At 34.4% G+C, this 14,841-nt stretch overlaps 1 protein-coding gene across 2 annotated transcripts in view; it reads right to left on the minus strand.

Moving 5' to 3' along the window:
* Nucleotides 1-14,841, minus strand: part of SMCHD1 (structural maintenance of chromosomes flexible hinge domain containing 1) — a 72,458-nt gene that overhangs the window by 33,045 nt on the left and 24,572 nt on the right. For both annotated transcript variants that reach the window (XM_015277952.4, XM_015277951.4), the window contains exons 11-27: nt 14,570-14,690; nt 14,279-14,462; nt 13,620-13,817; nt 13,392-13,505; nt 12,996-13,102; nt 12,742-12,824; nt 12,483-12,596; nt 10,823-10,900; nt 10,616-10,735; nt 8,336-8,480; nt 7,908-8,004; nt 6,841-6,913; nt 5,012-5,151; nt 4,153-4,287; nt 3,028-3,255; nt 2,263-2,411; nt 567-655 (exon numbers count right to left, since the gene is read on the minus strand). In XM_015277952.4, the coding sequence (XP_015133438.2) occupies nt 567-655; nt 2,263-2,411; nt 3,028-3,255; nt 4,153-4,287; nt 5,012-5,151; nt 6,841-6,913; nt 7,908-8,004; nt 8,336-8,480; nt 10,616-10,735; nt 10,823-10,900; nt 12,483-12,596; nt 12,742-12,824; nt 12,996-13,102; nt 13,392-13,505; nt 13,620-13,817; nt 14,279-14,462; nt 14,570-14,690 (2,175 nt within the window). The remainder of the gene's footprint in view (nt 1-566; nt 656-2,262; nt 2,412-3,027; nt 3,256-4,152; nt 4,288-5,011; nt 5,152-6,840; nt 6,914-7,907; nt 8,005-8,335; nt 8,481-10,615; nt 10,736-10,822; nt 10,901-12,482; nt 12,597-12,741; nt 12,825-12,995; nt 13,103-13,391; nt 13,506-13,619; nt 13,818-14,278; nt 14,463-14,569; nt 14,691-14,841) is intronic.

Raw genomic sequence — 14,841 nt, forward strand, 5'->3', positions numbered from 1 at the left:
TATTCCAGTCTAAAGCTATTTTCCCTCACCCTGTTGCTACATGACTTTGTAAGAAGTCCCTCCTCAGCTTTCCTGTAGGCCTCCTTCAGGTACTGAAAGACTGCCAGAAGGTCCCCCCAGAGCCTTCTCTTCTCCAGGCTGAATAGCCCCAGCTCTCTCAGCCTGTCCCCATGAAGAAGGTGCTCCAGCCCTCTGATCATCTTCATGGCCTTCTTCTGGACCCACACCAACAGCTCCATGTCCTTCTTGTGTTGGGGGCCCTAGAACTAGACTGCAGGTGGGGTCTCATGGGAGCAGAGTAGAGAGACAAAATCACCTCCCTTGACCTGCTGGTCACACTTCTTTTGATGCAGCCCAGGATACAGTTGGCCTTCTGGGCTGCAAGTGCACATTGCTGGCTCATGTTCAGTTTTTCACCAATTGGCACTCCTAAATCCTTCTCTTTGGGACTGCTCTCAACCTGTATTTGTGCTTGGGATTGCCCTGGCCCAGGTTCCAGATCTTGCACTTGGCAAAGAAATAGAAACGTATTTTTACAGTGAAGTGAAGAATATGTAAATACTCACCAATTTCACCCTGTAGATCCTCCCCCAACTGTAGTGTGTTTGATCCTTCTAATTTGCATTTAATGTGTTTGGGTTCATCAGGAAGTGGTCTAAGTAAGCACAAGAAAATGTATTTAGAACCATTTTCATTAAGCTAATCACACTAGAACACAGGACAAAGAATGCAGCAGTAACCATCCACTTGCAACTGGAGGGCTTTTATTGGTTTTGTTTTTTAAATTTACCTTCCATGTATTAGAGGAATATATCTGATGTGCATAAAGTTTACATAGCAGCTTTTACCTCAAGTTTGTCAGGTGCAGACTACCAGACACTCCTAGCAGAACGAAAGACAGCATCGTATTTGTAATAACTTGGCTACCAGCATTTTACCACAAGTACAATCCGTAGACAGTTAAGCACATCTCCAAAGTAACATACAGTTGTCTACATATTAACATTCACATATATACATATATATATCTATATATCCCCAAAGCAACGTAAGTTGTCCACATATATATATATATGTGTGTGTGTGTGTGTGTGTATGTATATATATATATATATACATACACACACACACACACACACACACACACACACGCAAAGGTATCAAAGTCTTGCTATGAAAATACTTGCAGAATTTCTTAAGGATTTGACTACAACTAACAGTTTTAATTTTTTAGCCAGTTTTTCCTTAAAGTATAATAAAGACAGAGCACATCATAAAACAGCCTCTTCAAAATACTTTCTGGGGTGCTTTTTAAACAGTCCTAGCCTTTTTGTTTGTTTATTTGATGAAGGTTAACATAAGTTATGAGCTGGCTCCCTCAGAACTAGCACCATCCAACGACTAAATTACATGAGAATTAACTTATTCAACACAATGTGGTGTTAAAAATCATACTAGAATGACCCCCAGTTAATTTTTATGACAACTACAACAGAATAAGCCCTAAAGAAGAGTTCCCAAATCTGAGACTGCCTTCCCACAACAAGCAAAAATGTGTATGAAAATTAAACAATACACTACTCTACTTCCTTTCAAGAAAAGTATCAATTCAGACTGCTTTTCTGCTCATCATATAAGAAAACAGGAATTACTACTTTAATGAAACTTTATCTGTCTCTAACAGTGAAGCATCATAGACAGCAGTTCATAAAGCTTTAAGCTCTGAATTCTTAAAGAATCAAATCCATCTCAACAAACTTTATACAGTAAGCAAAGCCGGTTGCTAAGACTCAGTAAGTGATAAACAGGCAATTTTGAACTTCAACTTATAGTTCAACACTTTCGACCAAGATACCAGATACAGGTATCCACTGTTAGGCTAGATAAATCTTTAGACACAAAACAGCATTAATAATAATGCACTCTACAGTGATAATTTGCTTTACTAAACAGTGACATGACTCTAAAAGAAGAGTAAAAATCCTGTAAACTAACACTGGATGACAAGTTTTCAAAGAAACCAATAATTTCCTTCAGTATAAATACATATACTTTAAAAAGTGATTAAGACTAGGCATAAACAGATTGCAGTGGAATCTTTCATGCAGTTAATATTCTCATCTGTACACATCTTTGCTTTAACACTCCTCTGATATCAGATTTCATTATTTCAGCTTCCACAGAAAGATTTTTGTACATAGAACAGATCTATAATCCTTTCCTGACAAAGTAATTCACAAAATGTATTTCAAACATACAAACCTGATTGTAAACGCACTCTCCAAAGACACATGGTCGTCAAGATAACTTATTAGACAGTAGCGTACATCTTTCACTGATGTTGGTACTTTCACATCAGGTAACAATCCCTGCATCAACTGTTCTCTGTTAATTCTGGGTGTCCAGTTAACCTAAAATTAAAATTGTTTAAATTAATCAGAAATTAAATTATTAATGACCAGCAAAATATTCCATCTGAAGTCACTGTAAACATGCTGAAGTAAAATACAGGTAATACTCTTCAAAAAGTAAGCCAGAGCTTATGCAAATCATATAATATAAAATAAGCCTCTCTCACTGCACCTTCCTGATTTAAGAAAGATCTGATTCAGAAAAAGCTTACCAAAAAGTCACACATGGAGCTCGGTCTTTATAAGAGGCTCCACATACATACACAGACAGAGAAACAAAATCTTCATGAAGAGACATGTCTATTCAACATTCCTAAAGCTGGGAAAACCTCAGATCTGAATGTTAGAATTTTATTACTGTGTTTAGGTGGAGAACTGGAAATCACTTTTTTTCATAATATTATCCTACAGCATTATTTTGTGCCTCATTAAATGTCTTCATCTCATTAACACCACAATATTAATGATTTTCTCATGAATTCATTAAGCAGATATTAAAGTTCCCAATAATACAGTCTTGAAGAATATTATTTGGAATGATAGTCTGATGTCCATGGATTTTAGAGAAGCACTGGATAATTCCTCCATTATATACTGTTTCTTCAAAAATACTTGCCTTAATTTTTTCTGCCACAGTTGGAGTTATGTGTATCTCCCTTTCTCCTTCATCATACATCTGAAATATAAGGTTGTGCATGATATCTCCAGCAACCCAGTTGATTTCATCCTGATGTTTAATTTGAATAGCTTTTTGTCCATTCATACTCAAGATCTGCAGTCTTGCAACATGACTGCTTGGAAGAAGTTTTATCATCTTCTCCACTGGTGGCACGTCTTTACAACTCTAAACATGGGATGGAAGGGAAAAAGAAACAAACGTTATGAATACATCAAATACACACAAATTAATAAATATTGCTCCATAATAAGTCTTTTGCACTACTCTAGATTATAAAGTGTGAACAGTTGTCCAAATACAAAGTAAGCCTAACTTGTCAAAAGCAAATAAGAAGGATATGCCAGAATGCTTACAAATGTTTAATAGAAACTGGAACTGATGCTACTTAGAAAATCTTTTGTATATTATTCAGTATTTTTGGAACAATTTACAAAATAGTTATTTAAGACTAATCCAAAATAACGTGCCACGTACATTATCTTGCCTCATTGTTTTTTGCTTACACGTTTTTCAAGGTAAAATGCTGAAAGTCTTATTTTCTTCCGCTGTGTGGCTTTCCTGACTACCAGAGAGCTGGGATGTTCAATAACATAAAAACAAAACAAAACAAAACAAAAACAAAAAAAAAAACAAAAAAACACCCAAGCCAACAAACATTAAGACTGAAATATTCATTTCTAACCTTTAGAAAAAATATATTCTCAATATCGTTCTTCTCTAAGGTTTGGGGAACATTTTATCATGCCTGTTCTGGCTCTAAATGTTCACGCAACAAAGGTAATTTCACATAAGGAACAAGCAAGTAAAAAGGGAACGTAAATTCCCAGAAATAATGCCTAGTTTTGAAATACTAAGTGTGAGATGTGAAGAAAAAATGGAATTTCTTTGCCTTTTTATGGCTTCCTAGAGATGAAGAAGGACAGATGTGATTCTCAGGCTTATGGAATTAAATCTGTGACTTTTAGGGTCTAAGTTGGTTTACAAAACTTTCATTTAAGAGCAAGACAATACAGTAAATACTTTCTGTCTTTTGCACATCCAAACATCCCAATCAATACTTACCGGTATTTCAATCCTTGCTTTGAGCATCTGGTCTTTCTTTATATTCTGTACGTGTATGACTGGACCAGTTAAAATGTTCGTTCCTGCGTTACTGCAGTCCACAGAATAAACAGGTAGGTTTGAAGCACCTGAAAACTATTTAAAACGTACAAACTTCAGGTTTCTTATGCAGAACTAGAAGGATTTTTCCAGAAATGATTATTTATGCAACTCCAGAGGTATATATGATTATTTACCAATTTTTTTTTAGATTTCATAAAATCACAAAAAGTAATGGAAAAAGAGAAGTGCTTTTTTTTTCCAAGTGATAAAAGATGTGTGAGAGAAAGGAATAAAAGAAAAATTTACTATCTATACCACTCCTTTATACTTAACACACCCACACTAGCCTCTTTATCCATTCAGGCAATAAGTTCCACTTAGTTGATATAGTTGATAAGTTTTCTAAAAAGAAAAAGCACAAACCACCCAAGTGTTATATGTCATACTTAAAAGTCTGTTTAATCTGTCACCAGACTACTGCAGACTCACTCCAGAGGAATAGAATGTCTGCGTATAAAGTAGAACAGGAAAGTAGATTGTACTCTGGGAAAACCATTTTTAGTGTTTATCTGTCCATGCTGGAAGACTGATTTCATTGTAATCAAAAAAGTTACTTTCTTCAATTAAAAATCGAACAAACAATAAAAACTCCTCTGTCAAAATGGGCAAAACACTTCCATTTCTAAAAGCCACAGTAACACGTGGCTTTTGAAAGCACTGCTCAAGATGTTAATTCCATCCATATGCCAAAGTAGGCTCTTTTCCTAGTCCTTTTAAAGTATCAAATCCTTATGAAATAATATAAAATGCAATTTACCTTGCAATGAACTATCAGTTTTGGCTGCACTGTTACATTGCCTGATTCATCCAGTACTTCAACCTGAAAGGGGAAAGCTGTACCATTTTCAATCTTAAGAATTTCAGAATCTGGTTTTACTTTCAATCGATGTGGAGGGCCTGTAAAAAGAGCAATTGTAGAACAGCCATTATATTTTAGATAACCCACTACACTCAGTTCTTGCTATCTTGAAAAGCGTTTTAAAGCCAAGATACCAAGATATCTATGGCAACAAACACTTTAGGCTAACTTAGATATATTGGTATAAGCCAAGAAGTTTCTTGACACTGTTTCTCCATTAATGCATATCACTTGCCACTCTTTGGGAAAACATGAGCTTCAACACATGCAAGATGTAAACAGACAGCGCAGTACTGTCTACATACTATACCAAACCACATTCTTAAAAAGAACTTGAAGCTTCCTCCTGACATGTGAAAAACAAAGATATCCATGTTGAGCTACATGAACAATCACAACACGCAGCACTTTCATTACTAAAGCCATCAGAGCTACAACTTGCATGTAAAGAAAAGCACAGCAGATTTTTATGGTATTACTTAAGTAGTAAAGTGAAGCTATTAAAACAAATCTATCCCATGAATGTATAATTAGTCTTATCAATTTTAAAATAAGAGAAAGAGGTCATAGATTTCTATTATAAGATATTTAGAAAGAACTAGAAAAGGTCCTTTCTCAGGAACAAGTTGTATACATCTCTCATTAAAACTTTCATTTCAAACTCACAGACTGAAGAGCAGGAAAAATCAAAATAGTTTCTATCATTCCTTCCTCACAAAACAGATTTTTAAAAGTCAAGGCTAAATTCAGTGTGAAAAATAGGTACTTAAGTACATCTAGACTGACAAAAGCAGAAGTTTCTATATAAGGAACGAATGTGCCTTCAGCCCAAGGTAAACACTTAAGCAATATACAGCAATACAATCTGTCTCAAGACAGTTTGCTCCAAGTGACTGTTTCTACATGAAGCCTTAACTGACCAAATAATAATGAATAATACAGTAAGTTGTGCCTCGCTGGCCTAACAAAGCTTGAAATACACATATTTTTGACAAAATGAGAAGAGAAAGCTTAAAGACTGCTAAATAAGAGAGGCCAAAAATGAACCTTTGAGCTACCATATCTTCTGAATTAAAAAGCAAAAACTAACAGCAAAAAAAAAAAAAAAAAAAACAACAGCCACAAAAACAGGTCAAAACGGATAACTGTAATCATATAAGGAAATCCTCAGTATCAAAGACATCCACAGAACAATAAATCTGGTAAGGGTGGTGGACCTACAGAGTTTTATATTCCTCTCCTGTGTTACAATAAAGTCAATGCATAACACAAAAGATCTCAAACTAAATCCCAACTGGAAAAGCATGCCCTTGCTTTGTTGGGGTAAGAAACTGCATGAGAATTTACTAATTCACATGACTTCTACACCGAGAGCAGGTCAGTGCAGGTTAGCACAAGTTCAGGGGCTTAATGATGAAGAAGATTGAGAAGATAAAAATGTAATTTTATTTATTCAGCAGGGCTAGATTATAATATATATAAAAAAGTTGATCTCAAGCAGGTAAATTCCAGCTACCAGAACAACCAACAAAACTGGGCTGCGAGTTATTCCTGCCAAAATTAACATGCCCTTAGCTTTATTTAGTTTCATCCATCACTTGAATGAGTCAGAATATTCTCATTGAATGCCTCATTAAATACTTAACTCCTTGTGAAAAGAAACATGTTATTAATAGTATCAGAACAAAGTTCTACAGAAATTCACCAAATATGTAAGGGATTCTTACCAGGCTGCAATCTTATTTTAAGAATTTTCGTGTCCTCTTTCAATCCAGGAAGAGTAACCTTCAGATTAAAGTTCTAATGAAAAGAACATTTTTAATATTAACCACAAACACAGCCAGATCATAAATTACTTCTTAAAGTGATGTCAATCCATATATACATGAATTTCAGAGGTCTAAACAAACTTTTTTTGCAGTGCTACATAAATCAAGATTTTTCCACTGCACTAGAATCTGTTCTGTCATGTTATTACTCCCCAAAACATTAATTCCAGGATTTGCAAGGTAAACTACAAGGTTCTGAAGCTATCATACATCGTGATTTTCTGTTCAGAGGCTTGTTTTACTGTAGACAAAAACATTTTAAAAATAGAAAGTAGGTTTAAAGAAAAGGTCTGCAAGCTCTGTGTTCATTATTCATTAGCTGATTGCCAGTAGAAAGGCACCAGATTTGGTATCCATCTCATCTTTGAATAACACCATTAGAAATACAACTGCTGCTGCAGAATTCCATCCCTAAAACTCATATTCATAAGATAGCCAGAAAATGAAGCAGTCTTGAAAGCACTCATTCAGAATTAGTTGCACTGCAAACACGAGAGTTTCATGTTGTATAAATTCGAGAACACGTCGTTGCAACTCATGAAACATCATTCTTTCAAGTTCAGAAACACTGTCACTGTACAGTTTTAGTTTCATAAACCTGGCCTACGTTTTTCATATGCCTAGTAACAATATGTAACATTAACAGTCTGCTGCTTGAAAGAAAGTAATTGGGCAATTTTTTTGGCCTGCCAAGGAATAGAAGCAAAAAGAGACCTAGGCTGATGCCTCACGACATTAGTTCAAATAAATTTCAGCATAAATTTGAACTAAGACAGCTGATTTCGTATTCTGAGTACACTCTACCACAAATGCAGTGTGATTGCCCACCCCTCAAGGCAGTGCCATCAACTAATAGAGCAAAGCTGCGTGTAGAGCATAAGAAATCATGAGAAAACATCCCAAGAGAGAGCAATTGCCACTTGTTTCTTAAAAATAATACTTTAAGTTTGAAATCATTAGCATACCTTGCCCTGGCAACTATTTACACAGCCTTTAGCAGTGACACCCTTAATGATGCAATTTGCTCCTGCAGTTAACTCTTCATATTGCAAAGTCAATCCACTAAAAAAAGAAACAACAACGACAAAACAAAACAAAACAAAACAAAAACAAAAACACAGAAAAAAGAAGAACCAATTTAAAAATGAATAGAGTGTTTTAATTCTTCAATAAGATATTCTACTAAGATATATACTAGATACTTTCAGATATTCCTATGGAAATAACAACAAAAATAACAGTCAACTCACGTTAAAAGTACACATCACTCAGACAAAACACAAAGAATTGATATATTGTTACAAGAAGTACAACGAAGACATAAAACATTCCCCACCCCTAAAAAAATTCCAAACCCAAACCACCAAAAAAGGATGAGAGACAGTTGAATTACCTAGCTTCAAGAATTGGTTTAATGTCATTTGTCAACCGCGTTGCGTGACCAAACTCATCCTGCAATTCCAAAGGAATATTAAAAGGTACTCCAACCCGAAAAGGAAGCTCCAAAAGACCCACTGAAAATTTCTCTGCTTTGCCCTCTAAGAGAAAATATTAATACATTTTTAGAAGTAATTATGTACGTTCATTGGCTTTTTCTTAACTAAAGCTGCAGTTAAAACAGGTGGTTTTTCAGCCTCAAAGCAAATAAGCTGTTCAGAATTACTGTTGTAAATAAAATCACCATTTATAATTTTCCTTTAATTGTTAAACTCATTTATGCAAAAAACATTTTTGTCCTACAGCTACACCAAATTTGAGAGAGCAAGATGAGTAAGCATTATTTGAAAAAGAATCCTGAGCATCTTTTCTGTGAAATATGGCCCTGTGGTACTGCCTACGATTTAAGCACTCCAAGTTAAGACCAAACACGCGCATTTAATAGCTGCATTTTGAAGTTTTTGACATCATTTGCACAGAGCAGTACAAAAGGGAGCCTGTGAAGAAGCAATACAGTGCAGTGCTAGAATACTGATTAATATCCTGTTAAATAAGTAACTACTTTCACTACCTACAGATTAATTTATCAGCAAATTTCTTTTGCATCAGATACATGAAAAATCACAAGGGAAGGGAAAATATGTTACCTTGTATTGGCCAAAGCTACTTGAATGGTAACAATAACAAAGAGACTTCAACATTTCAGTATTTAGAATTCAAATGAAATTTAGAACTGCATGAAAAAACCATAAAATGCTTTGACAGAAAAACAGTAAAAGAACTTCTGCATTGTCGACGTGATTAATTAGCAAAAGAACATGTGCTGAATTAAGAAAGCAAGACCTACACATTAACCTAGGAAATACAGTTGTAAGAGTATTTTTGACTACTTTTAACTTTTAAGCTTATCGGGAAGAAATGTCAACACTGAAAAACACCCTGCTGTTAAATAAAATACTTTCAAAGAGCTGCTGATTTCCATTCACATTTTAATTCTTCTGGTCTGAACTTTCAGAAGCCTCATACACATAAGGTTACACAAAAATTAGTTTTTCAAATAAGTATGTGGAGAATTTATGGTTGCTTCTGTGACAACAGAAAGCATGGCCAGAAATAATGACTTGAAATATTCACTTTTCAAGACTGAAGATATGAAAAAGGTCAAGTCATCTTAATGACAAATTAAAAAACTAAATTCAGATAGCAATAGTTGCTTTTCATACCCCTTGTATCAGAAGTACCAACTTACTACTTCATTAGATTTTTAGAGTTTATATTTGTTTCCAATGTGATTTGTTCATTTTTTTTTTTATGACTGAAGATACCATTAACTGCAGGCAGCTGTACTGTGGGAGGCCACAATACCACTGAAAAAGACTTTAAAATACAGAATGCAGTTCTGAAACTTTTAAGATTTGCTTTTTGTTTTAATAAACAGAGATAAAGAAGGCTCTGTATTCATTTAGAGAAAGGTTTTCCTTTTTCTTGGCACCTCAGGATGCTGATTTCCCAGAAGGCATTTGGGGATTTTTCCACTAATGAACCCCATAGGAGCTTACGTACAAATGAGGGAGGTCACAGACTGCTTAAGCTCCATTTCGTTGACCCTGTGATCCCATTTTTGTCATACCACTCTAGGCCCTTTGCTCATCAATCCTGTTTAACGGTCCGTCACAGGGATACTGTTAACTCTCTCCCTCCTCACTTTTTCCTAAGTTTAAATTCAGATTGGTTTTTGCCACCTCAGAAAAAGGAAACAAAATTGCTGCATGGCGAAAGAGTTGAGGAAAATTTTTCCTTTCAAACTGGAGAGCCCAAGCCAAGGCAAGATCTTTTTCATGTATGTATATTGCTGATGTTTTGATTACTGTATGCAAGCACACATATATAAAACAGCATAGGTCTTCATGATAGGATTAAACAGGGGATATATAATACACAGTTAACGTATTTTTTGCAAATTAAATTTAATTTAGCAAGAAAATAACTGAAGATACTACTTGAGATGAATTAGATGAATCTAAAGTACAGAAAATTGTTTTAAATCCTTTGAAATGTCATTTACAGGTAGTATACTCCTTTATACATATATATATATATATTTTTAATTTCTGGAGAGAAGGTAGAACCTTAAAGCAAATACCTCTCTCTCAATTACAACAAAAATAACTTGGATGCATAACGAACCAACCAAACACAAAAAGTAAAAGAAAACTGGCGTGGCTGGAATTCTTACCTACAATAGTAAATTTAAATGTTTTAGATGGCAGAGGCCTTCCTGCGTAAGTGTCTGCATTACTTTCGTTTAAGACTACCTGCAGCTTCAAAGTGTAGTTCCCAAGTTTCTGAAGATTCTCTAAAGGAAAACAAAAATAAATTTATAAAGGAAAAAAAAGGAGAATTATAAATAAGCTGAAAATATTGCAACTATTTATTAACTCACCCATTTTTTTAAACCAGTATGGCCATTTGCCTCCATGCTGACTTATGTGAGAAATTATTTCTTTATTCCCAGCAGGTGCTGAAAAATAAACAATTAGCTACACGTATTTGCAGATTACACATAATTCTCCGTTATGTAAAAACATGTCACTATTAAACCTAAGCAACATAAATTCAGATTCACAATTAATCACATCAATCACATCTTAAAAAAAAAAAAAAAAAAAGAAGAAAATCTAATTCCACATCAAATCCTAGTTTAATTTTAAACCTCAGGCACATAAAATGGAAGTAACAGGTTAGTAAACTTGCATTTATTAGCTCTTTGGTTGTATGTTCCCTGTTAAGTCTCAGTACTTGCAGGCTGTGCAATCCATCCATACTAGCAACTGATCAACTTACCTCAATTGGAGGTAAATTACCTCCAATGGGAGTAATGATAAAAATAAGTTGACTGCAACTATATTTGAGGGAAAAAAAAAAAATCATTTTCTGCACCAAATTATTTTATCTTCTTTATAGACACATCTGCAGCATGAATGCACAGCCAAGAATAAAATTAATGAAACCTAGAGGCAAATTTTAATGACTGGTGCTACAACCTCAGAGATATACAGGAGTAACATTGTTAAAAACTTCTCAAGAAGCAATAATGTATTTGCTTCTCAAATATAACTTAGAATAAATATAGAAGGCAACTACAACAAGACTATACAGAATAAAAAGAAACGTAGCCAAGAGGTATATTTTGTTCTGTAGGTTAAGTACAAATCGCTGTAGGTAAGCACAAATAACTGTTTCACATTCTGTTCTTATACCAGTTTGCATACATAAAATAAGGCAACAGCTACCTGCTTTCTTAGATGTCTTTCTTTGAATGTGTAATTCTGGAAGTATTAGGTTATTAGAAAAAGTCCTGATTTTTTTTTTCCAGTAAGAAATAATCTAGAGGTTTTTTAACCTATATTTAAAATTCGTAAAAATATTTGTACAGATTTTCAACTCTGGCAGACATTAACACTGAAAAAATAGAACTTCTCAAGTGCAGATTTCTTACTGCACTGTCAGCTGCCACCAAGCCAAAAAAGGTGTCTATGCATTACGCAAGGTGCACACTTTGAAGATGCTCACCTTTCTTCTTTTATTGTCCCACTGTAGATTCATAATCCAAGGGGCAAATTTACATACAGGGTAAACTTCTTCACTTCTACTGTGAAGAAGTATAATCTTCTGTGCATACTGATACACAAAAGATGACAACAAAAATGATGGGTTCTTGAAAGAGAGCTAGTGAGAAGATCTGAACTTATAAGGCAGGGGTGCTATATTCTGATTTGTTCTGAAAGAGGAAATAACTCTAAAGTTTTTTATACTTAAAATTTGCAAGTGACTTTCAAGTTAACATTTTAATGCAATAAACAAGCCTGGTCTCTACTTTTATGCAACACTCAGACATTAAATATTAGGCTTTGAGGCAACGGTCATTCTGTGAAACGTGGCTTTGGATTGCTACGTGAATCTCGAATGGGATACTGTCCTTCAAATTAAAACCTATGTTTCTCTACCAAACTCTAATATGTGTTATATGTATAAACACAAGCAAACATACTTCATGCACTTTTAAACAATAAAAGCTAATTAAAATAGGCTCAAGTACTTACAATGTAAAATAACCTTGAGTTCGACAAGAAGTTTCTTTGAGCCTCCATGGCTTGTACCTGGCAGCTTTTGCATTGCTTCTCCTTTTTTGTTCAGAATTTCTATTCTTAATGCCCCTATATTTAAAAGGAACAAATGAAGGATTTTTAAAGTATCCTCCTTATAAGTGACTGAAATTTTCTGTATGTTTGTTTTTAACAGAGTTTAATGGTGTCATCTTAAACTGATATTTTTAGTATTCAAAAAGGAAAACAACCATACCTATTGGTGTACCAGCCAACCTTGTTTCATTTGGCAATAACTCATCTCCTTCAGGCCAAGTTACTGACAGTTTGTCTGGAAGTCTAGTGAAAGACAGAAAGAACAGAACATACATGAAGCTCTGTCTTGGAAAAAAAAGTCTGAAACTGTCCTTTCACTTGGAATAAATCTAACCGTATTTTTGTGATGTTTGAAAAAATACTAAAACTCTTAGTATGAACTGCACGAGTAAGTCAACACAGTTCAAAGCTTACCTTGCCATTTCATCCTCTATATATTTTTTAACAGCTTTGTCAGACACTGTTCTGTCTAGTTTTGAGATTGGAACAGTTTTCATTTCAGCATACAATGCCTGAGGTTCCTGGGAAAAAAAAAATTACATCCAGTTAAAAACAGACAGATTTTAATATATTAGAGAGAAAAATTTCTCTATCAAGGGACCAGACAGGTAGACATAAACACAATACAAAATACTATCGAACACTTCTTGGTGACTCTGCTGACCACTGTGCTAAAATTTACAATTTTCAACAGTTTTTGGAAAAGAAAAAAAACTTATAAAGAAGTCTGATCTAAAGTCTGATCTACAATTAAGTCTACAAATTCCGTAAGTATACTAGACATGAGAATCCTTTACATAGCTGTCTTACCAAAGCAATTTGAACCTCTCCACCAGTGGCAAATATATCCCCATCATGGTCTCCATACAAAAAAAATTTCTCAATACTTCCATAGAATATTGGAAGAGTCTTAATGGTTTTCACCTGCAAAGAAAAGACAACAACTACATTCAATACATTTATTCTGCATCAAGCATATTGTATTTGCCTTTCATATGGTTCAAACAAACAAATCACATCAGTGAGCAAATAACTTACCAGCTGCCCAGTTTTGAATGTTTTCCCATCCCACTCTATTGCAGAATATATTGCCCAAGGGCTCTGCATTCTTTTGGATGGCAAATCAGTACGTGTAGTTATTCCTTTAAAGACTGTGAATTTTATCTGTTTGTCATATTTCTCATGACAATCTTTGAGCCACAAAGCAAATTCTCTGTCAATTTTCATTCTCTGCTCCTATAAACAGATTACAAAAGAAATATATGTTATTAATGTATTTTTACATTTAAATCTGACAAACTCCAAAGTATGAATAATTTGAGTAGTACAACAAAAACGTACTCAAAAAACTAGATTCTTCAGCCTGTAAATGCTAAAATACGTCTGGGCAGCTACACTTCAAGACAGAGAAGGTGTTTCCTTAGTGCCTATACTTCTTCTATGACAGTCTTTCCACAAAAACTATTATATAGTAACTAAATAACAACACTGTTAAAGAAATAAAAGACTATATCTTATGTTTTCAAATTTAAAGAGTCAGCTTTGCTACGCACTAAAACTGAGAGAAGCATCTGCCACAAAGTTCTGCAGGAGTGCCCAAGGGTGAAGTTCTTCAGAAACAGAAAAATAATCAGTGACGTGAACAAGTGATCAGAACACATGCCAGGAAGCAATATAAAATAGATTCAGATAATCACCTGTCCGTTGAAAATTCTTGTAAACAGAGTATTCTTGTCTTTTAACTTCAGCTCTAGATCCATGAAAGTGAGTTTGTTTGTGCTGACCTGAAACTTATCATTGGTAAACAATGTACCAGAAATCCTGTTGTAGCATTCAACTGGTGCCAATCCTCTCTTCTTTGGAGGAGCGCACCAGTCGAAGCTTAAAAAGAAAGAAGATAGACATTAAAAATCCTTTTCTATACAAATTAAGGTGTTTACATTCTAGAAGAAGATTAGTCTACACTGAAGAAACTGACTACCACTTACTCTTCCACACTTGTGTAAGGAATTAATCTTCCATTCCAAAAACATTCAAAAATAGGCCTTTTTCCTCTGGCACCCTTTTCTATCATTAGGCAGTCATCATCATCATCGTCATCGTTTAATCCTTGATTTAAAAGAGAGCGTATGAATAACATGCTTAGAAAACCATTATAATATCAAACACCACAGCAGCTAAGGATTACCTATGCTTTTTACATTAAGCACATAGAAGTACATGATACCAAGTTGGATGTTAGATTTTTCTTTAAGAAGTA

This window comes from Gallus gallus, chromosome 2, assembly GCF_016699485.2.
Source record: "Gallus gallus isolate bGalGal1 chromosome 2, bGalGal1.mat.broiler.GRCg7b, whole genome shotgun sequence".
In the NCBI taxonomy this organism is placed as follows: domain Eukaryota; kingdom Metazoa; phylum Chordata; class Aves; order Galliformes; family Phasianidae; genus Gallus; species Gallus gallus.